A 24897-nucleotide genomic window follows, 5' to 3' on the forward strand; every position below is an offset into this window, starting at 1 on the left:
TAGCCCTACTGCGGGTGGGAGGTGCACACTACTGAACTTGTCTGCATAGCCCATATTCAACATAGGCTTCCACCCCGTATACTAACTAGGTTATAAAAAAGGGCATCTGACAGAGACTGCAGACGTTGAGAACAAACTTGGCAGGATGCTACCGAAGAAAGAAAACAAATGTTGGAATTCTTCACTGAGACACTCAGAAGCAATTTTCACTCACTTGAGCACTCACTAAGCAGTATCAAGGCAGGCACAGGCTAGGCCCTTACAGGGACATACAAGGAGCAATGTGGCACCATCTCTGCCCACAGGGAGTTCTCTCAGTCTAGCAGAGAAAAATCTGTATGTGACATAACCAAAATACAAGGTAAAAACCAACAAAAATAGAGGGCCACCTGCGAAGTAAAAATAAACTGTAAAGGAGTGGAGTAGAAGACATCATCTTCTCTCTAGGCCTGCAGGGGCCCCCTTTCAGGCAGAGAAATGAGTGCCAAGCCACCTACCTGTGGCCGGCTTCCGGAAGCCTCTCAGGAGCGGGGCAGGGTCCCGGGCGACCTCGGCCTGGCCACGAATAGCAGCGCTGCCCAGGGCCAGAGAGCCACTGCTGCTGCTGGACGGGCTGCCGCTCTCGCCATCGGCGTGGCGGCCTGAGAACCCTGAAGGCACAGCATTCCACCGGTCAAAAGCATCACACGCCGCGCCCACGGCTCTCAGACAAGCTTACTTCTCCCAGCTCTCCCTGACATGCTGCCAGCAATACTGGTGCTTCCATGGCCCAGCCTTGGGCCGTCAGAGATCACCACCTCCTGGTCTGGCTTTAAATTATCACGTAAGAATGCCAAACCGCCATCTTGGTTTGCACTGTGTCTTTTACAAAGCACCTGCACACGCCTTCACAGGACCCTCACAACTGCCCTGGGAGGCCAGGGGAAGGGCGCCCAGCAGAGCCCATGCCGGAAGCTAGGTCGGGTCTCACCGCCACGGCGTGCTGACCGCCAGAGGATGGCTCCTGACTCTACTACCTAGGCCAAGAGCTGCTGCCAGAGGGAGGCAGGTCCCCAGGCCCTGAGGAAGAAGCATCACAATCACGAGTTTACACATACCTGATGCAGATTCCACGTGGGCCCCGTTTACCTTCAGAGGAGTCAGGACAACTCGAGGCAGCATCACCCCGGTCTTCTTCTTCTGCTTGTTTGCCTATTTTCCCAGAGGGGATACAAAAGGAGCCTGAGTCACCTGCAGGCCACAACAGCTGTCCCTCTCGACCACGTCTCCCTCGCTGTCTTGTAAAACAGAGTTAGTGTTCAACCAGCACGGGCAGGTAATGCCAATAATAGCAACGACTCATTCTGCTGAGCCAGGTGCTGGCCACTGTGCCAAGCATCACCTCACACTGAAAAGAGTGTGTTGCTCTCCCCACTTTACAGGTAAGGAATTTGCCCAAAGCTAGTGAGTGGCAGGGCTGCAATTCAAACTGATGACTCCCAAGCTCATGTTCTCCCCACTCTGTTATACTTCTCCCTGAATGTTCCCAGGTTTTTCATAAATACAAACAAAATTATCCACCCATGGTAAAGAGAAAAAACAAATTGCCCTGCTCTCAGATCTACTACCCACTTTTCCTATGGCCCGCTTTTAAATGGTACTAACAGGTGGAGACCAAGGTGATTTTCTCCACTCTTCAACACGCTCAGTTAACTACAGGAGTAAGAGTCCTGTCTTGTGCCTGCCTCACTTTTCCATCCAGCCTAGTCACCAACTCTCCCCCCACCTGTGAGGAAGCTCTGTAGCTGTCCCTGGGATTGGAATGAGGCCGACTCTGAGATTCGGTAGAACAGGAAGCATTAGAAGATGTTTCATCGAGAGAAACTGTAAGAGAGGGAAATAAAGGTTAGACCCTAGCGACTGCTTGTGGCTCTTCACCCATCTTGTCAAGGACACTTACCATCATTTTCACCACTCACAGTGCTGGCTTCATTAGACCCACAGCTCTCCACATCAGCTGTGTCCTCTGGCTCCTCTCCCTCCACTGCAGCCGGACTGCGAGACCACTGCAGGGCATCCTTCTGTGACAACAAGGCACAACTCAGGTGAGCAAAACCCTACAAATCCTACAAGCACAGTAGTCATTCCTAAATGTGCATTGCTTTTGGAGAAGAGGGATTTAGAATATTGATTAAATTCCTGTCCCTTTCTAATTGACCTCTTTTTCTCAGAAAGTTCTTCTCATACGTACATTAAGAAAGTTAGAGGGACTTCCCTGGTGGGGCAGTGGTTCAGAATCCACCTGCCAATGCGGGGGACACGGGTTTGATCCCTGGTCCAGGAGGACCCCACATGCCGCGGAGCGACTGAGCCCGTGTGCCACAACTACTGAGCCCACGTGCCTAGAGCCTGTGCTCCACAACAAGAGAAGGCATCGCAAAATGACAAGCCCACGCACCACAACGAAGAGTAGCCCCCGCTCGCCACAACTAGAGAAAACCCATGTGCAGCAATGAAGACCCAATGCAGCCAAAAATAAATTAAAGAGTTAGATATAATTTTGCATCTAATTATTCATTAAACATTTATGGGGTGCCTCCTATAAATTACACCATGCTAGTTCCAAGCGGTGGGTGGGGTGGGAATAAGGAGGGGAATCACGGCCCTGCCTTCAAGGAGCTCAAATGAGTAGAGGACAAAGTCAAATCCATAACAATACAAAGCACAGTGATGGAAGGATAGAGAGAAAACTGTAGCAGCCCAGAACAGGGAACATCTAACTCACTGAGCTGGAGAAGAGGGCATGGAGGTACAGAAGGGCAATAAGGATCAGGGAGGTAGGGTTTCCAAGGAGATGTGTTGCTTGAGCTCAGTTTTAAAAGAAGTCAGTTAATAGGCAGATGAGTTGCCAGTGGGGAGGGAGAGGGAGTCCTAGGTAATGTGATGAGCGAATGTGGAAGAACATTCCAAATTCAAAGAAACCATAGACTTCAGGAGGTGTGTGGGAAACTGGATACGTGAGGAGGATAGAGAGACAGGAAGAGGGCTGATGATAATCATGGCACTGTGCTGAGGGATTAAGACTGATTTTTTTAGAGTCTGAAGGATATGAATCAGGAGAATGATCTGAGTTTTAGGAATTTCATTCTGTTAACCATGGGAAGTCTGGAGGCAGAAGAAGAGTTAGATTATGACAGAAATCTATTGAAAAGGATAAAGATCTAAACTAAAGTAAGAGAGTGGGAACAAGGCTAGAGTGTAGAGGAGAGTTCCACTCCAAATTTCATCTCCTAACAAATACTCCTTCTAACAGTCTCTGTCGTGGAGTCTCAAAATGAAACTCTACCCATCCCCAAGGAAAACTTAGGAGCTACCTTGAAACCAGGAAGGAGTATGAATGAATACTGGGGATGGAGAGAGGAGGAGCAGATAGAGATTGGGGTGGGGATGTCTTCTTTGAGTAAAAGTGTGTGGAAAAGAGTAGGTAAAATCATGATTCTATCACTTAAAAATATGCCAGAAATTTACAAGGAAAATCCACAAAATTCTAACTCATCAATTCCATGGATTCCTTGTAGCCTCCCCTTATCTGAGGGGTTTTTTTCACTTTCCACAATCAACCATGGTTGAAGAATATTAAATGGAAAGTAGCAGAAATAAACAACCCATTGGTTTCAAATTGCATGCTGTTCTGAGTACTGTGCTAAAGTCTCACACTGTCCAGCTCCGACCTACCTGGGACGTGGGTCATTTGTTTGTCCAGCGTAGCCCACCCATTAGTCACTGAGTGGCCATCTCAGTTATCAGATCGACTGTCATGGTATCACAGCACTTGTGTTCAAGGAACTCTTCACTTTACTTAATAATGGCCCCAAAGGCAAGCGTAGTGGTGCTGGCACTTCCCGCTCTGCCTGATTTATACTTTCTTAGTGTACCTAATACATAAATTAAACTCCATCATAGGTATGTATGTGTAGGTAAAAACACAGCATATATAGAGTTAGGTACTATCCACAGTTTCAGGCATCCACTTGAGGTCCTGGAACATATTCCCCCACAGACAACGGAGGACTACTGTCTTAAGTCTTCATCAGTTTATTTGCATTAATTTAAGCCAACATCAAGCTGACTTAAGTTAATAAAAAAGAAAATGGTTTTTTATATCTTTCTCTCTTTTCCCTACCAACCATAAATGCTCCTCACAGGATCAAAAGCTAAAGAATATTTTTAGTATTAATCTTGTAATTAGGCTTACTGACTGCCATGTTCTTGGAACAATGCAACAAATTTATTCCCTGAATCATACAGGCAAACTAAGACAAAATACTCATTTAATGAAGAAAAGAGGTCTATTACATTGTCAAAACTGACCCCAAAACTCCAGTTCTGGCAAGAGTGTGGGAAAATCACATATACACTGTTGGTGAGAGTGAAAATGGTATAAAAAGGTTTATACACAGCCAGTGGTAAAGTAAACTGTAAGCAAAACTCTAAAAACTGTATATACCTTTTAACCCAACACTTGTAAGACTCACCCAGGACATTATCTTAAAAAGGAGAAAATCAATCGATTGAACTACATTAAAATTAATATCCTCTGTTCAGCAAATGATACCATTAATAGAGTAAAAAGGGCAAGCTACCTACAGAGTTGAAGATGAGATCTGCAATTCATATAACCAATAAAGAACTTGTATCTAGACTGCATAAATCAATAAGAAAAAGGCAACCCAGGGACTTCCCTGGCAGTCCAGTGGTTAGGACTCTGCTTCCACTGAAGGGGGCACGGGTTTGATCCCTAGCCCAGGAACTAAGATCCCACATGCCACGCAGCACAGCAAAAAAAAAGAGAAAAAGGCAACCAGTAAGAAAAATAGGCAGACCTGTATTAGGCACTGTACCAAAGAGGATGTCCAGATGGCCAACATTCACACGGAAAGGTATTTAACCTCAATAAAGTAAGGAAGACACAAAACAATGCAAATTAAAACCACAGTGAGATGACATCACATCCACAAGAATGGCTAAAATTAAAGTTTAACAATACCAAGTAGTGCTAATGAGGATGTGGAACAGGGAACAGGTACACTGAAAATGGATCCAGGCATTTAAGAATGTGGTTTGGCATTATCTGCTACACTTGAAGATACAAACATCCTATGACCCAGCAATGTCAGTCCTAGGTTTGGATTCCCTAGGGAAATACATGCATGTACACATCCGGATGTTCGTGACAGCGTCATTTGTAACTTCGGCTATAAACAAAGTGCCCATCAGTAGAATCACTACATGGACTGACTGATGTATTTATTGATCAATACTCAATAAATAGATATTATACAATAATAAAAAAAAAGAACGAACTACAGCTACTCACAACAACATGGATGAACTGTATTGTGCTTATGCAGGAGACTGTCCTTGGATCAATGTATACCCTTTGTGTCCTTTCCCTTATTTTTTTAAATTGAGGTACAATTTACAAAGAGTGAAATGTATACTATCTGATTAGTTTTGACAAATGTGTATCAAGGGGCTTCCCTGGTGGCGCAGTGGTTAAGAATCCGCCTACCAACTCAGGGGACACGGGTTCGAGCCCTGGTCCGGGAAGATCAATCCCACATGCTGTGGAGCAACTAAGCCCATGAGCCACAACTACTGAGCCTGCGCTCTAGAGCCTTCAAGCCACAACTACTGAGCCCACATGCCACAACTACTGAAGCCCACGCGCCTTGAGCCCGTGCTCCGCAACAAGAGAAGCCACCGCAATTAGAAGCCCGTGTACTGCAACAAAGAGTAGCCCCCACTCACTGCAACTAGAGAAAGCCCACACACAACGACAAAGACCCAATGCAGTCAAAAATAAATAAATAAATAAATTTATTTTATTTTATTTTTAAATTTAATTTTATTTATTTTTGGCTGCATTGGGTCTTTGTTGCTACACACAGGCTTTCTCTAGTTGCGGCGAGCGGGGGCTACTCTTTGTTGCAGTGTGCGTGGGCTTCTCATTGCAGTGGCTTCTCGTTGCGGAGCATGGGCTCTACGTGTGTGGGCTTCAGTAGTTGTGGCATGCGGGCTCGGTAGTTGTGGCTCACAGGCTTAGTTGCTCCGCGGCATGTGGGATCTCCCCGGAGGAGGGCCCGAATCCATGTCCTCTACATTGGCAGGCGGATTCTTAACCACTGCGCCACCAGGGAAGCCCAATAAATTTATTTCTAAAAATTCATACCAAGATATAGAACATACCCAACACTCCTAAAAGTCCCCTTGTGCCCCTTTCTAGTCAATCCCCACTCTACACTGCCCCTCCCACCCCACAGAGACAATGGTTGTTCCAATTTCTACCACCAAAAATTAGTTTTGCCTATTTTTGTTCTACATGTAAATGTAATCATACAGTAGGTACTCTCTTTTGTCTGGCTTGTTTTGCTCAGTCTCATGTCTATGAGAGTCATCCATGCTGCTGCATACATCAGTAGATCATTACTTGTTATTACAGAGTAGCATTCATATGCAACCATTTGTTTATCTATTCTCCTGTTGAGGGCATTTGGGGTATTTCCAAATTTGGGCTATTATGAACAAAGCTACTCTGAACATTCTTGTACACAGCTTTTATCGACATGTTTTCATTTTTCCTGAGTAAATATCTAAGAATAGAACAAGGGGGGTATAGGATGGATGAACGTTGAACTTTATTTTAAAAAAAAAAAAAGCCAAAGATGTACACTTCCAACAACACTGTATGAGAGTTCCAGGTGCTCCACATCCTCACCAACATTTGGTGGTATCAGTCTTATTTTAGCCATTCTAATGCAGTGAGTACCTCACTGTGGCTTTAATTTTCATTTTCCTGATGACTAAAGATATTGAGCGCATTTTTATGTGCTTACTGGACATTTTCATATCTTCCTTTTCTGAAGTTGTTTGTTCAAGTGTTTTTATTTGTTAAAAAAAAAAAAAAGGGAATCCCCTGGCGGTCCAGTGGTTAGGACTCGGCACTCCACTGCAGGGGTCACAGATTCGATCCCTGGTTGGGGAACTAAGATCCTGAAAGCTGCATGGCCAAAAAACCCAAAAAAAAGAAAAGAAAAAAAGAGTTACTTGTCTTTTTTTATTATAGCTATTCTGAATCATTTTTTATTTTGATAATGGGCATGTATTACCTTTACAAACAAATACATTTTGAACACCTTTATTTGGAAATAATTTCAAATTTAAAGAAAAGCTGTAAGAATAAAAATAGTACAAAGAACACCTGCCGTATAATTTTTACCCGTGTTCACCTATTAACACAAATAAATGTTTCAAAAATACATAAAATATATTAGTTTGGCAAGGCAACTGGCAAAGAGGCTAGTGATGGGGAAAAAAGCAACCAGCATTAATAAATAAACCCAGATACAATATTTTCCCGTAAGTCAAATGTTTTTTTGTTTGTTTGTTTTTGTGGTATGCGGGCCTCTCACTGTTGTGGCCTCTCCCGTTGTGGAGCACAGGCTCCGGAAGCGCAGGCTCAGAGGCCATGGCTCACGGGCCCAGCCGCTCCGCGGCATGTGGGATCTTCCCGGACCAGGGCACGAACCCGTGTCCCCTGCATCGGCAGGCGGACTCTCAACCACTGTGCCACCAGGGAAGCCCAAGTCAAATGTTTTAAAAAATAAAATGCACTGTAAATACAAGAAGCCCCAAACATGAATAAAATGGAACTCTAAAATTTAAACCGATGAAGTTTTAAACCACCCAGGATTAGGTTCACAACTAAAAAACGATAAGCAAATTTCAGGTATGCCTTTGCTTTCTTTATGGGTCTGACAAACCTGTCCTCAACAAGAAATCTGTACTCTCTTAGAGAAGGCTGATCTGAGGGTTGTTTAATGTGTATTATCAAAAACTAAGAACGTACTGACCATTCAACAGTATATTAGAGTTCCTAACCAATGCATAAGAAAAAGAAACAAGAAGGAATTAGAAGAAACCAGAGTGTCGTTATTCCAGACAAGTATAATTATCCACATTGAAGATGCAAGGGATTCCGACCTAGTAAGAAATTCAGCAAGGCTGTAAGATTCAAAATCACATTAAAAACGCAAGCGATCCTAACATCAGCATAATACCAGCAATTAGAAAATGTAATTTATAACAAAGAATATGTTACTCTGAGATAAAGCTCAAAAAGAAACAATCATTTTATGAAGAAAACAAAACTTTATCAAGAAAGGTTTAAAACTTAGTAAACGGAGAGCTACACCATGTTCTTGATTAGGAAGACTCAACACTGTAAAGATGTCAACTCTTCTCAAATTGACTTGTAGGTTCAATGAAATTGCAATAAAACACTCAACCAGATTTTTTTTTTTTTTTTTTGGTAGAACTTGACTGTACAGGGACAAGCAATGAGCCGCAAATAAGCCAAGACACTCCTGAAGAAGAACAAGATGAGATGCTCTGCTTTATTTTATTTTATTTTTTAATAAAGCTCTAGTAATGAAATGAGTAGATTAGCAGTTGCTAGGGGCTAGGGGGAGGGGAGAATAGGAAATGACTGCTAAAGGGTATGGGGTTTCTTTTAAGGGTAATGAAAATGTTCTAGAATTATATAATGGTGATAGTTGCATAAGTTTATGAATATACTAAAAGCCACCGAATTGTACACTTTAAATGGGTAAACTATATGGTCTGTGAGTTACATCCCAAAAAACCTGGATAAAAATTTGCTTACTAAATTTGACAGCTCTGAAAACATGAAAGAATCTAATCAAAATTTATAAAAACCACATAAAACCCATTAAAGTGTATAGAACGTTTATAGATCGAAAGTTAAAATTCATTTTTAGACAATGGTCCGTTATTATGTTTTAACTTTGTTATGTGAATCCTAAAGAAAGATTAAAACTTGTAAAGCAACCTCTGTGTATGCTTGAGAAAAGGCTTTATCCTTTTTAAAAATACTTAACGTAAAAAAAGTTCTTTGAATTTGAAATCCATTTGCATTATCAGAAGCAATTTCAATATTACAGCTGTCAAAGAAAAGACCTGTTATTTAAAAAATGAACACATTCTTGGAATACAGTTTAAAGACAAGAAATTGTCTGAGATCTCACTAATGACTAAAAAGTAGATTCCATCAACCAGAAAAATTCTCATTTTGTGATGTGCCACCCACATCTGCAAACAAAGTTTCTAGCTGATGGTGACCATAGGCCCATGATTCCTCCTCTGAAACCCCTGGGTCTAGATGTGTTTTAGAACTTAGGATTTCTTGAATTTTACAAATGGCAATATATCATATTAACACCACCAGCAACCCATAATCAAACACAGTAATATTTTTTGAATTAACATAATGTACATACCAGGTGAAATAAATAGGTTTAAAGTGTCCTTCTCAGTCTAGATCAGAGATTTGCCACCAAATGAGTTTAAGCAAGTCAAGTTTTACTGCCAAGTGAGTTAGGAATAAATTTTGTCAGTTCTCAAAATATTTCAGATTTCCGTACTGTTAATAAGGGGTTACTGGACCATTAAAAAAGCACATGCTTCTTGATAAAATTTTTGAAAAGATTTGGAAGTTTTATAATTCAACTTTTCTCATCACAGGTGTAACACGTAAAGAAAATGTAATGAAATATTTTTGAGCCCCACACAGCACCTCCAAATCACCTCCATTTTACCCATTAAAAGATAGGGAAGTATCTCCTAGAAAAATTTCACACATTTGCATATGAAGACTACAAAAGTAAAAGGATGATTATTGCAGCAATTTTACTATTATAGTTTGTAATAATGAAAAACTGGAAAACTTGTGAAAAACCTAAATGTACACAACAGGGACTGGATAAATAAAAAGATATATTGATATGATGCACAATTAAACAGCAGGTAAAAGGAATAAAAAAATACATCTATATAAACAAACCACACATTTTTCATGGACACATACGAGTAAGAAGGATGCACATTAAATTGATGACAGTAGTTGGTTGCTACTGGGAAGGAACAAGGGCCATAGGCCTGGATGGCATATACAAGGGTAGGGTTTGGTGTGGAAGTCAAAGGCATTTCTCACTTTCTCTGCACAAAGGCTGCAGCTTCCATTTAAACATGGCGAAATGAACACACACAGCTCTCTGCAAACTCCTGAAGCCTCATTTAGAATGGCTGCATTTTAAAAAGTACAAATGCACAAAGAGAAAGAGGGAAGAAAAAGCAGTAGATGAGGACTATCAATAAAATTCTAGAAGATGAATAACAGGAAGACAAGTGATGACTCAGCAGGGGAAAGAAAACCAAAGTCTAAGACTGCAGAGGGAAAAGCCACAAAGAGCAAGCCAGTTCTACTGTAAAACCCCCAAGGGGGCAGGGATTAAGAGGTACCAGGAACAACTGCAGACAGAGGTGAGGCACGGGAATGAAAATAGAAGTGGCTGGAAGTCCGAACAAGAAGTCAGACCCTTCAGATCTCCTCTCTGTCCCCAAACAGTCAAGCAATACCCTTCTCCAGCTCCAGAAGAAAACAGGAGATTTATATTCTGACTGGACTAAACCAGAGAGGTTCTGGAATAGAAGACACCAGTTCAAGGAGTGGGGAGAGACTGAGGTGCCACACTCCATAAACAGAAGCATTAAGTCAAAGACCATATACAAAACGGTGACACCATTAACTCTCTCCCCCAGCTACGGCTCCCAAAGCTCCCCAAACAGTGGCAGCCCTACAGCCCCAGCCTACTCTCAGCTACCTGGCAAGAGACGGGAGGATCTCTCCTCCTGCAAAAAGTGCCCAACCTAAAAAAATACACCTTCAAAGTACAGATAATTGGGAGATTCCAAAAAAATATCCAGGTCCTCACTCTACCACAGTCAACAAGCAGTGCCCACAAGCACAGAATCTGTCAGTTCTCACCATAAATGACCTATCAACGGCCACCAGATAAGTAAGCACTACTGCTATATGAAGGACAGCAACCAAAATAACAAAGGAGGAACTGAAAGGAAACAGAAATAATGAAGATCTCACAGCAAATGTCCTCCAAGAGACAGTCCAAAAACAAGTACAAAATGCTATTTTTAAAAAATAAAGGAACATCAGAGAACATGAGCAATGTGCTAGTAATTAAAAATAATACCCCCCCCCAAAAAATCAGCAATAACAACCAATAGGCTATTTCTCAGAGAAGTGACTCGAAAGAAAAAGAGAACAGGCTGCTGCATCAAGAAAAGTCCCACATACAACAAACAAAAGTCCCAGAAAGAGAAAACCGAAAAAGACAGGAAGTTTTCCCAAAATTAAAACCTGAGTTTCCAGGTTTAATAAGGCAAAATGCCCAGCAGAGTGAATGAAAAAAGACCCATTCTGCAACACCTCACCATGAAATTTGAGAATACAGGATTGAAAAAGAGATCCTAAAATCTTTTAATCAGAGAGAACACATTACATGACAAAGAAGTCAGAATGGCATCACACGTCTCAAGAGCAGTTTTAGAGAATGTACTAAAATAACATCTTTTGGAATTCTGAGTCAAACCCATAATCCAGTATGGAACACAGAACAAAGACATGTAAGGTCTCAAAATAATTTACCTCCTATGCACCTGTTCTCAGGAAGCAACTAGAGAATGTGTTACATAAATAAACAACACCTGCACGAGGTATAGGAAAGAGAGGCTATAACACAGGAGAAAGGTGATGAGAATTCTAAGGTGAGAATGAAAGGAACTCCCAGGAAAACAGCTATATGCATGTCAGACAGGGTAACCAACTTGCCCCAGGTGTGTCTGGGACTTTCCTCATTTTAGCACCGAAAGTCCTGCACCCCAGGAAATTCCTCAATCCTGGGCAAACCAGGATGGTTGCCCACCCGATAAATAGTCCATACTGGGAACCGGAATAAGGACAGCAATAGGACCAACCTTTAGAAAGAAGAACAAAACCATTGTGTCTGACCATATCAAGAGGACTTTTATAGCTAGTAATAGCATTAGGCTTCATCTTTTCTGTTTGTAATCCATGTTGTTTTTTATTCCTCATCTTTATCATTTTACTTTTGAAGTAAATGTGAACTATAACATGGTTATAAAAGTCACAATTATCTAAAGGGTTACACTCAGAGAATCGAAACTGCCCCCCTTTATCCCTTTCTTCCTCCCCCAACTCCCCAGCTTTCCAATCCATTCCTACCCATCCCCTGGTTAGGTAACCAATCTCATTAGTTTCCAGCTTATTTCTCTTGTGTTTCTTTTTACACAAATGATAATATATACACCTAATTTCCCCTTCATCCTTAGACAAAAAAATGGCACACTATATATAGCAAAGTGCAAAATACTTTTTTCAATTAACAATGTATCCTGGGACTTCCCTGGCAGTCTAGCGGTTAAGACTCCACGCTTCCAATGCAGGGGGCGTGGTTTCGATCTCAGGTAGAACTAAGATCCCACATGCCGTGAGGCACAGCCAAAAAAAAAAAAGTATCCTGAAAATAACTCTTTCATTTTATAGACATTCTTCCTCATTCTCTTCTCAGCTGCATAATACTCCACGATGCAGATGTACCGAACTTTATTTATGCAATTACTTCTCCACATGCCGGCATTTAGATGTCTTTTTGATATTTTACAAATAGAAATGCCACTGCCTTGAATAACCTTGTGAATCTGTGCTTTTATATTACTAAGGTGTATCTTCAGAATAAATTCTTAAAGTGGAAAATGATGGGTCAAAAGGTAGATGTAAATGTAATTTTGTTAACAGCCAAATTCCCCTCAAAAAAAACTTGTTCTGATTTGTGTTCCTAACAGCAAAGTATGACATGCCTGTTTTCCCACAGCCTTGAAAAGAGAAAATATACTGTGATACTTTAAAAATTTTTTGCTTTATGTATTCAAATAACACAACCACACTGAAAGGGGGGCAGGGGTGGATTTAACCCAAGTAGCAACTCCATTTTTTTTTTTCCTTTTTAAAATATTTATTTATTTATTTGGCTGCACTGGGTCTTCGTTGTGATATGCGAACTCTTAGTTGCGGCATGCGTGCAGGACCTAGTTCCCTAACCAGGGATCGAACCCAGGTCCCCTGCATTGAGAGCACGGAGTCTTAGCCACTGGACCACCAGGGAAGTCCCTCAAGTAGCAGTTTTTAAACACAGTATTTTAACTATGTACACTTGCGCTAAAGAAATAAATGAACTATAAACAAATATTGAGCTCTAGTTAGATTTTTCATAGGAGAATAGGTTGGCAATTCTTAAAGTATTAAATGTTTATTCTAGACCTGAGCAAATAACTAGATACAAAGTAGATAAAGTAGGGAGCCAAACCTAAACGTAAGAGCCAAATATATACAGCTTCTATAGAAGAAAATGTAATAAAATATTCATTGGAAAGGAAAGATTTCTAAAAACACTAACTATATACTTTCATTAAATTTTTTAAATGGACTTTCTCAAAATTGAAAATTTCTAATTAAAGACAGCTTAATATAAATGAAAAGGCGGGGACTTCCCTGGCAGTCCAGTGGTTAGGACTTGGTGCTTTCATTGCTGTGGACCTGCGTTTGATCCCTGGTAGGGGAACTAAGATCCCGAAAGCCACGTGGCACGGTCAAAAAAAAAAGAAAGATCTTAAAAAAAAAAAAAAATTGAAAAGGCAGTCTACAGATTGGTAAAAATATCTGCAATACATATATCTGACAAAGGACTTGAATCCAGGGTATATTTTTTTTTAAATCTACAAATGGAAACCAAAATGACTATACTTCAATTTAAAAATAAAAGGGGAAGGGCTGTTATTTTCTTCCTCCCATTAGGTGTGTGTACGAGAAATGTGGGGAAAGGAGCCCCAGTGGCCAAGAGTAGGATGTTAGAGCCTGAGTGGGGAACAGAGGGTATTCACATTTGAGGGCAGCATGGTGTGGGAATGAGAGCTAAAAAAGGGTGAAATTCCCAAACAAGGAATGACAAGGGGCAGAGTATCAAAGCCCAAGTTGGGTGAGGACGGCGCTTATACGAGATGGCAGCCTGGTGCAGGGGATCAGAGTCTGAGCAGACGAGGCCATCATCCATGGGGGCCAACCTAGCAGAGGGTGTTGGAATTCAAGAGGCGTCAAGAGGGCATCTTCATGAGGGAAAGGCAGCAACACTGATGGGAGAGATTAGTTATATAAGAGAGTGGGAAAATTAAACAAGTAAATATATTAAGAGATACGCTAGATATATAGAGGTAACAGGAAAAATAGGAGTTGGATTTCTTACTGCTGGAGAAATGAGTTACAAATATGGAAATGGAGGGATTTCCCTGGTGGTCCAGTGGGTACGACTCTGTGCTCCCAATGCAGGGAGCCCGGATTCGATACCCAGTTGGGAAACTAGATCCCGCATGCATGACGCAACTAACAGTTCGCATGCTGCAACTAATAAGTCCTCACGCCACAACTAAAAATCCCGCATGCCTCAATGAAGATCCCTCGTGCCACAACTAAGACCCAGCACAGCCAAAATAAATAAATAAAAATAAATGAATGCTAAAAAAAATATGGAGGACTTCCCTGGTGGCACAGTGGTTAAGAATCTGCCTGCCAATGCAGGGGACACGGGTTTGAGCCCTGGTCCGGGAAGATTACCACACGCTGTGGAGCAACTGAGCCTGTGTGCCACAACTACTGAGCCTGCGCTCTAGAGCCTGTGAGCCACAACTACTGAAGCCCGCTCGCCTACAGCCCATGCTCTGCAACAAGAGAAGCCACCGCAATGAGAAGCCCACGTACCACAACAAAGAGTAGCCCCCACTCGCTGCAGCTAGAGAAAGCCTGTGTGCAGCAACGAAGACCCAACGCAGCCAAAAATAAATAAATAAATAGATTTTTTTAAATGTTTAATTAAAAAATTTTTTTTAAATATGGAAAGGCAGAAAAGTAGAATGAACCCTCTGGGCTTACATTAGAATTTGTGTTATTAGTGTAAACTTATGGTTTTCAATATATTTAGATAAAACTACACATAAATATAGATAGAAGGGCATGTATGTATATAAGTGCATATATGTATATGTATGTAAATACACTCAAATATTCCTTAGCTGCTTCTCACTGAGAGGAACTGGGATCAGCAACACCCCAATAACATCAAGCATATCTAAAACCTAGATCCTGGCTTCTAAATGCCACTACACATTAAAAGAACCAGGGCTCTGTGGAGAAATGCTAATAATAAGGGCTAAGGCAGGGAAATTACACAGTGAGCCTAGATCATCTTTTGCCAGAAAGAAGACAGAACTCCAGGAATGATGGGAATATGTCAAAGGGACACATAAGTCATACTGACAAAATTCCCACCAGCCAAATCAGGGACAATTTGAACATCTAAATAAGTAATAATAACAGATTATAACACACTGAGTAAAACAGAAAACCATGATTTCATATCGATATATAAACAACCCAAAATTTAGAAGAAAGGGATATCACAGAGCTTAAAAGCCCCTCCCACAAAACAGTTATTAAAAGGGGGGAAAAGAGGAGTTTTACAGTGATGAAGTCTGGCAGATGCTCCTTAACCAAGTGATAAAAGTAGACAGCATTAGTAACAGGACAAGTAGAAATAATGAGCCAACTGACAAGATGCACTAAGAAGCATCACTTCTCTGCTAATACCTGACACAGATGCATAACTTGAATCGAATCATGAGAAAACCTAAGAAAACCCAAAATGAACAACATTTTATGAAGTAACTATGAAATAATCTTCAAAAGAGTCAAGGTCATGAAAGTCAAGGAAAGACGAAGGAACTGTTCTGGACTGAAGGAGACCAACTCCTTATACCAACTACATACAACATGTAATTCTGCCTTTTTTTTTTCTATCTTGGCCGCATCACACAGCATGTTTGGATTGTTACCAGTTTGGGGCTCTTAGTTCCCCCACCAGGGATTGTACCCACACCTCCTGCATTGGAAGCACAGAGTCTTAACCACTGGACCACCAGGGAAGTCCCACAACATGTAATTCTGAACCAGATCCTTTAGGCATAAAGGATATTACAGGGACAATTAACAAAACTTACATGGAATCGGAAGATTAGATGGCAAAAATGACTCAATGTAATTTTCTGAATTTGATACATGTATTATGGAAATGTAGCAGATGTCCTTAATTGTAACACATATACACTAAAGTATTAAGGTATTGTAACAAGGCCCTAAAATGGTTCAGGAAAAGAGATCTTTTTTGCATTGTATTTAAGACTTTTCTGAAAGTTTAATCACTGTTAAAAACTAAATATAAATTATTTTTTAAATGGGCAAAACACTTTAATAGACAATTCACATACGAAGATGATACAAATGGCCAATAAGTACATGAGAAGGTACTCATCATCATTTATCATGAGAAATATCAATTAAAACAATGAGATATGTATAAAAAAAGCAACCATGTATTTATTAAAGCTGGATAATTTTTAACAAAATTCAATACACATTCATGATAAAAACTTTCAGCAAACTAGGAATAGAACTTCCTCAACTCAATGAAGAGCATATACAAAATATCTACAGCTAACATCATAGTAATAGTAAAAGACAATGTTTTCCCACTAAGATTGAGAAGAAGGCAAGGATGTCCACACTCACCTCTCCTATTCAACACAATCCCTGAAATCCTAGCCTGTGAAATCAGTCAAGAAAAGGAAATAAAAGGCACATACAACAGAAAGAACATGTGAAATTGGTCCTATTCATGGATAACATGATAATCTACATAGAAAATCCCAAGTCATCTAAAGGAAAAACTCCTAGAACAAGTGAGTTTATCACATTCATAGGACAGAGGTCAACATAAAAAAAAAAAAAAATCAGTACTATCTATATGCTAGCAATCAACAATTAGAAACCAAAAGTAAAAACACAGTACCATTTACAATAGCTTGTCCAAAAATTAAATATTAAGGTATAGATCTAACAAAACATGTATAGACTCTGTATGCTAAAAACCAAAAACTGCTGATGAAAATACCAAAAACAATCTAAGTAAATGAAAAGTCATACCACCCATAAACTGGAAGACTCAACATAGTTAAGATGTCAATTCTCCCCAAACTGATCTACTGGTTTAATGTATTTACTACTAAAATCTCAACAAAGTATTTTGCAGATATAGTTAAGACAGTTCCATATGGAAAGGCAAAGTTATTATAATAGGTAAAACAATTCTGAAAAAGAATAAAGTTGGAGGAAGCACATCACCTAATTTTACAACTTATCATATGGGTATACAACAGTAATCAAGATAACATGGTACTGACAGAGGAAAAGCCGTATAGGTTAATGGAAGAGAGACCAAAAGCAGAACCTTTTAAAAATATGGCCAACTGATTTTTTACAGAGGTGTAAACGCAATTTAAATGGTGTTGGAACAACTGGCCATCCAGAGGCAAAAAAAGAAAAAGCCTTAACATAACCTTACACCTAATTAAAAAATTAACTCAAAAGAAATTGTAGACCTAAATGTAAAATATAAAACTTTTAGAAGAAAATATAAGGAAAAAATTTTCTATCATCTAGAGTTAGGCAAAGAGTTCTTAAGACATGATGCACAGAAATACAAAAACAGATCTATAAATTTTAAAAACTGATAAATTAGACTTCATCAAGATTCAAAACCTTTCCTCTGTAAAAGACACTCCTAAAAACATGAAAAGATAAGCCATACACTGGGAGAAAATATTTGCAAGTCACATATCCAACAAATTATCTAGAACACTTTACAGTCAACAATAAGAAAACAATCCAATTAGAAACTGGACAAAAGACATGAACATAAACTGCACCAAAAAAAAGATATTCAGATGCAACACAAGGGAAGAAATTCAGCATAATTAGCCATAAGGGAAATGCAAATTAAAGGCCATATGAGATTCTACTATGAATGGATAAAAGGAAAAATACCAACAATATCAAGTGCTAATGAGAAAGCAGAACAACTCACACATACATTGCTAGTGAGAACAAAAAATGGTACTACCAATCTGGAAAAGTGTGGCAGTCTCCTATAGAGTTAAACACGTATGTAGCAGCACAGGGAGGTCAGCTCAGTGCTCTGTGATGACCTAGATGGGTGGGATGGGGTGGGGGAGGTCCAAGACTGAGGAGAGGTACGTATACATATAGCTGATTCACTCCACTGTAGAGCAGAAACTAACACAACACTGTAAAAAGCAATTATACTCCAATTAAAAAATAATAATAAAATAAACTGATGAGAACAATGAATACACACACACACACACACACACACACACACACACACACACACACAGCATATGACCCGGCAATTACACTCATAGATTTATCCCAAAGAAATAAAAATGTTTTCACACTGCAACCTGCATGCAAATTTTCACAGTAGTTTTATTTGTAACAGACCCAAACTGGTAACAATCCAAATGTTCTTCAGTATAAGAATGACTAAACAACCTATGATATGTCCATAAAGTGGAGTACTATCAAACAATAAAATGGAAGGGTGGATATACACAACAACTTCGGTAAACCTCAGGTGTTATGCTGAGTGAAAAAGCCAATCTCAAAAGGCTTTCTGTATGATTCTATTCCATTCTGGAAAAGATAAAATTATACTAAGGCCATCCTAGACATCAAGTATATTAGTTTTCTACTGTTGTATAACAAACTGTCACAAACTTAGTAGTTTAAAACAACACACATTTATTATCTCAATTTTCAGGGGTAAGGAATCTGGGCATGGTTTAGCTGGGTTCTCTGTTCAGGGGCTCATAAGTTTCAAATTGAGGTGTCAACCAAGCTTTTTTTTCTGGAGCTCAGTGTCCTTTTCCAAGATCATGTGGTTATTGGCAGAAAACTTCTTGTGGTGCAGAGTTAAGGTCACCTTCTTGCTGGCTGTCATCTGGATCTTTCACTCAGCTCCTAGGGACCTCTGCAGTTCTTGCCGTGTGGCCCTCTCACAATATAGCAGCTTACTTCTCCCATCTCTGACCTCCAGGTCCTCTTTTAAAGGGCTTCCCTGATTGGGTCAGGCCAACTCAAGATAATAGCTCTTTGAGGTAACTGACTAGAGATCTTAAATGCATCTATAAACTCTCTTCACCTTTGCCATATCCTATTGGTGAGAAGCCAACTGCACATCTCACTCCCATGCCCAAGAAAGAGATTATAGAAAGGCATCAATTATTAGGATCTTTTTTTTTTTTTTTTTTTTTTGGCCGTGCCATGCAGCATGCAGGATCTTAGTTCCCCCACCAGGGCTCGAACCCACTCCCCCTGAAGTGGAATCACAGGCTTAACCACTGGACCACCAGGGAAGTCCTAGGATCATTTTAGAAGTCTGTGTAACATATCCAGCCTCCAGCCATCCCTCCAGCTGACCACAGATACATGAAAGACCAAGCCCAGATAATCGGATAATCTGAACCAGATCAAACCAGAAACACAGCCCATTCAACCAATTCTCCCAAGGAACTGAGTTAAAGCACCACATTTGGGGATGACCTGTTACACAGCAAAGCTAACTGATACAAAATGCTATAATATTTAAACATACAGAATAATCAGGAGGTGCTCAAGGATTAGGCAGAGATGTGTCTATCGATGGGGCCAGTAATTGCCAAAATAAAATGTACATACACACATATTTTTAACATCTTTTTTTTTTTTTTGGCCACACCACGTGGCTTGTGTGATCCTAGTTCCCCAAACAGGGACTGAACCCATGCCCTCAACAGTGAAAGCACAGAGTACTAACCACTGGACCACCAGGGAATTCCCCACATATATTTTTAATCCGAAGACAGAACACGAAATTAAGCTTTACCCATTTAGTATATGGAATGACACAGCTGCTCTTTCTCAATTCCTACATCACTCCTACATCATATTCAGTATTCTGAAATTCTTTTCAGCATGTTTCACATGCATAGTTACGTAGATTAACAGACTTTATAGCTAATTTTAACCAGGCTTACTAACATTACCATAAAGAAAAGGCAGTTTTGAGGTAATACTGTTAATGCAAGTACAAGGGACACTAAGAAAACAGAAGAGCTGACAATTTTATAGCAAGTATATAAACTCTTCATCAGGTATATTACACGATAAAGTCAACAACAAGCAAATCATGCGCAAAAAAGATGTTAGCCCAAACATTCAAAATGAGATAAGACTAGTTGAAACATACCTTCTGCCATTTAATAATTTCACTCTAATGTTAACTATTTATTTTCAAAATATAGTGTAATTTTAAAATGCTTTAAAATTTGTTTTAGGGTGTATTTCACAATGGACATATTATAAAAGAACATATGCTTACGTCTAATAGTACATATATATGATGTATAAATAAACAAATATAAACATATACACACTGAGGATGTGAACTCAGTATTTTTTTAAAATTACTATTGGGGAAATAATAAAAAAAAGTGAATCCCACTGCTGTAGGCACTGAAAAGAAGTGCAGTGGCATTATCAGAGTTGTACTTTAGAATCATTCCAACAGTAATTGGAACACCACATTAGAGATGGAAAGAGTCTGAAAACTAGAGCACTAATTAAGAGACGAATGCAATAGTTAGGCCAGGGGTAATTATTGCCTGAGTAAGAATATTAGAACTGTAAGGAAAAAGACAGTTATGAGTATGAAGGAAGAATGAATGAAAAGAACACATATAGGCCATTTTTGTAAAAGAAAGAAAAGGAAATCTGAAAACATATATCGGTGTGTCTTTATAAAAATAAAGACAGGAAGGATAAACTCCACCTAACACAGCTTAAAAGCAAGACCCCAAGGGATACATTTCCAAGTAACTTTACCTGCATTTCAGAACAAAGCTCAAAAATATTAACATGGGGACTACCCTGGTGGAGCAGTGGTTAAGAATCTGCCTGCCAATGCAGGGGTCACGGGTTCAAGCCCTGGTCCGGCAAGATTCCACATGCTGTAGAGCAACTAAGCCCGTGCGCCACAACTACTGAGTCTGTGCTCTAGAGCCCATGAGCCACAACTACTGATGTCCGCACGCGCCTACAGCCCATGTTCCACAACAAGAGAAGCCACCACAATGAGAAGCCTGTGCACTGCAAGGAAGAGTAGCCGCTGCTCATCACAACTGGAGAAAGCCTGTGTGCATCAACGAAGAGCCAACGCAGCCAAAAATAAATAAAACTTAAAAATATATATTAACATGAATACAAAAATATCCAGGACCCGAAGTTAAATTCACGTATGGTAACCAATAAAAAAATTATTAAGAATACAAACCAGAGAAATTTAACCCATAATGACAAGAAAAATAAATAGAAACAGACCCAAAAATGACACATGGTAGGACTACTGAAGACTCGACAAAAAGTTATTACAAGCAAACCTTGGAGATACTGTGAGTTTGGGTTCAGTTCCAGACCACTGCAATAAAGTGATTATCGCAATAAAGCAAATCACACCAAGTTTTTGGTTTCCCAATGCATGTAAGTTATGTTTACACTACACTGTAGTCTATTAAGTGAAAGATAGTGCTATGTCTAAAAAAACAATGTGCATACCTTAATTTTAAAAAGCTTTATTGGACTTCCCTGGTGGCACAGTGGTTAGGAATCTGCCTACCAATGCAGGGGGACATGGGTTCGATCCCTGGTCCGGGAGGATCCCGCATGCCTCGGAGCAACTGAGCCCACGTGCCATAGCTGCTGAGCCTGCGGTCTGGAGCCCGCGAGACACAACTGCTGAGCCTGCATGCAACAACTGCTGAGGCCCGCACGCCTGGGGCCATTGCGGTGAGAGGCTCACGCACCACAGCGGGGAGTGGCCCCTGCTTGCCCCCACAGCAACGAAGACCCGGCGCAGCCAAAAATAATTAATTTAAGAAAATTGTTTAAAAAATAAATAAATAAAAATTAAAAAGCTTCATTGCTAAAAAATGCTAACCATCACCTAAGCCTTCATTGAGTCATGATCTTTTTGCTGGTGGAGGGTCTCACCTCAATGCTGATGGCTACTGACTGGTCAGGATGGTGGCTGTTGAAGACTGGGGTGGCCGTTGCAATTTCTTAAAATAAGACAATAAAATAAAATATGCCACATCAAATGACTCTTTCATGAATAATTTCTCCATAGCAGGTAATGCTATTTGACAGCATTTTACCCACAGTAGAACTTCTTTCAAAATTGGAGTTTGTCCTCTCAAACCCTGCCACTGCTTTATCAACGAAGTTTATGTAATATTCTGAATCCTTTGTTGTCATTTCAACAATCTTCACAGCATCTTTTCCAGGAGTAGACTCCACCTCAGGAAACCACTTTCTCTGTTCATCCACAAGAAGCAACTCTTCATCTGTTCCACTTTTATCATGAGACTGAAGCAATTCAATCCCATCTTCAGGCTCCACTTGTAATTCTAGCTGTCTTGCTATTTCCACCACGTCTGCAGTTTCTTCCTCCTCTAGACTCTTGAACCCTTCAAATTCATTCATGAGGGCTGGAATCAACTTCTTCCAAACTCCTGTTAACGTCGATATTTTGACCTCTTCCCATGAATCACGAATGTTCTTGATGGCATCTAGAATGGTGGGTCCTTCCCAGAAGGTTTGCAATTTAAAGTTGCCAGGATCCATTAGAGGAATAACTACCTATGGCAGCTATAGCCTTATAAAATGTATTCCTTAAATAATAAGATTTGAAAGTTGAAATGACTCCTTCATCCATGGCTACAGAATGGATGTTAGGTTAGCGGGCATGAAAACACTAATCATGTTCTACGTCTCCATCAGACCTCTTGGGTGACCAGGTGCATTGTCAATAAGCAGGAATATTTTGAAAGGAATCTTTTTTTCTGAGCAGTAGGTCTCAACAGCGGATTTAAAGTATTCAGTAAACCATGTGATAAACAGATGTGCTGTCATCCAGGCTTTGTTGTTCCATTTCTAGAGCACAGGCAGAGTAGATTTAGCATAATTTTTTAGGGCCCCAGGATTTTTGGAATGGTAAATGAGCACTGGTTTCAACTTAAAATCACTAGCTGCATTAGCCCCTAACAAGAGAGCTTGTCCTTTGAAGCTGGGTTTTGACTTTTCCTTTCTAACTATGAAAGTCCTAGTTGGTGTCTTCTTCCAATCGAAGGTTGTTCTGTCTACACTGAAAATCTGTTGTTTACTGTAGCCATCTTCATTACTTATCTTAGCTAGATTTTCTGGATAACCTGCTACAGGTTCTACATCAGCACTTGCTGCTTTACCTTGCACTTTGATGTTACAGAGATGGGCTTCTCTTCTTAAACATCATCAGCCAACTTCTGCTAGCTTCAGACTTCTCTTCTGCAGCTACCTCACCTCTCTCAGCCTTCACAGAATTAAAGAGAGTTGGGCTTTGCTCTGGATAAGGCTTTGGCTTAAAGGAAAGTTGCGGCTAGTTTAATCTTCTATCCAGACCATTCAGACTTTCTTCACATCAGCAATAAGGCTGTTTTGCTTTCTTATCGTTCCTCTGTTCACTGAGGTAGCACTTTTAATTTCCTTCAAGAACTTTTCTTTTACATTCACAACTTGGCTAATTATTTGGCACAAGAGGTCTAGTTTTTGGGCTATCTTGGGCTTTGATGTGCCTTCCTCACTAAGCTTAATCATTTTTAGCTTTTGACTTAAAATGAGAAACATGAGACTTTTTCTTTCACTTGAACACTTAGAGGCCATTGTAGGATTACTAACTGGCCTAATTTCAATATTATAATGTCTCAGGGAATAGGGAGACACAAGGAGAAGGAAAGAGATGGGGGAACAACTAGTCAGTGGAACAGTCAGAACACACACAACACTTATCAATTAAGTTTGCTGTCTTATATGGGCACAGTTCATGGCACCCCAAAACAATTACAATAGTGATATCAAAGATCACTGATCACTACAACAAACATAATAACAGCAATGAGAAAGTTTAACATATTGTGAGAATTACCAAAATGTGACACAGAGACATGATGTGAGCAAATGCTGTTGGAAAAATGATGCCAACAGACTTGCTTGACGCAGGGTTGTCATAAAACTTCAATTTGTTTAAAAAAAAAAGAAAAGCAACTTCTGCAAAGGACAATAAAGCAAAGTGCAAGGTATGCCTCTATAACTGTATTTCATGTGTTGAACACTGAGCACATTAAGCAGAGACATGTAAGACATAAACAACACCCAAAGGGACCTAACACTACAGAAAAAAAGATCAGTGACCATGAAGATGTACCAACAGAAACTACCCAGAACAAATAAAAGTAAAAAGACTGGAAAAAATATGAATAGCACATCAATAAGTTTGGGAACAACCTCAAGTGGCCAAACATATATGTAATTATAGTCCCGAAAGGTGGAAGGGAGATATAAGAGAAAAATATTTGAAGAAATGATGGCAGAATATTTATCAAATTTGATCCGAGAAACGTAACAAAACCCAGGCAACAAGAAACATGAAACAAACCACATTAAGGCACATCATAATGAAACTGCTGAAAGGCAGTGATGAAAAGAAAATCTTGGGAATTCCCTGGTGGTCCAGTGGTTAGGACTCCATGCTTTCACTGCTGTGGGCCTGGGTTCCATCCCTGGTCAGGGAACTAAGATCCCTGCTAGCTGCACCACACAGTCAGAAAAAAAAAAAGAAAGAAAAAAGAGAAATCTTAAAATTAACAAAAAGGAGGAGAAAAGAACATAACTTACTTAGGAACAAAGATTACAGTAACAGCAGACATCTGATCAAGAATAATACAAGCCAGAAACAGTGGAGCAAGATCTTTAAAGTACAGAAAGAAAAAACTTATCAACCTAGAATTCTGTACCAAATGAAAATATCCTTTAGGAAAGAAGGAGAAATAATTTTTCAGACACACAAATGCTTTAAAATACCAACACCA

General features: G+C 39.9%; 1 protein-coding gene across 2 annotated transcripts in view; it reads right to left on the bottom strand.

The window, feature by feature from the left end:
- Window positions 1-24897, bottom strand: part of ASXL1 (ASXL transcriptional regulator 1) — a 67625-nt gene that overhangs the window by 9223 nt on the left and 33505 nt on the right. For both annotated transcript variants that reach the window (XM_060031066.1, XM_060031065.2), the window contains 4 exons: window positions 1940-2060; window positions 1766-1863; window positions 1098-1191; window positions 498-650 (listed from right to left, as the gene is read on the bottom strand). In XM_060031066.1, coding sequence (XP_059887049.1) covers window positions 498-650; window positions 1098-1191; window positions 1766-1863; window positions 1940-2060 — 466 coding nt within the window. The remainder of the gene's footprint in view (window positions 1-497; window positions 651-1097; window positions 1192-1765; window positions 1864-1939; window positions 2061-24897) is intronic.

This window comes from Delphinus delphis, chromosome 15 (assembly GCF_949987515.2).
Source record: "Delphinus delphis chromosome 15, mDelDel1.2, whole genome shotgun sequence".
In the NCBI taxonomy this organism is placed as follows: domain Eukaryota; kingdom Metazoa; phylum Chordata; class Mammalia; order Artiodactyla; family Delphinidae; genus Delphinus; species Delphinus delphis.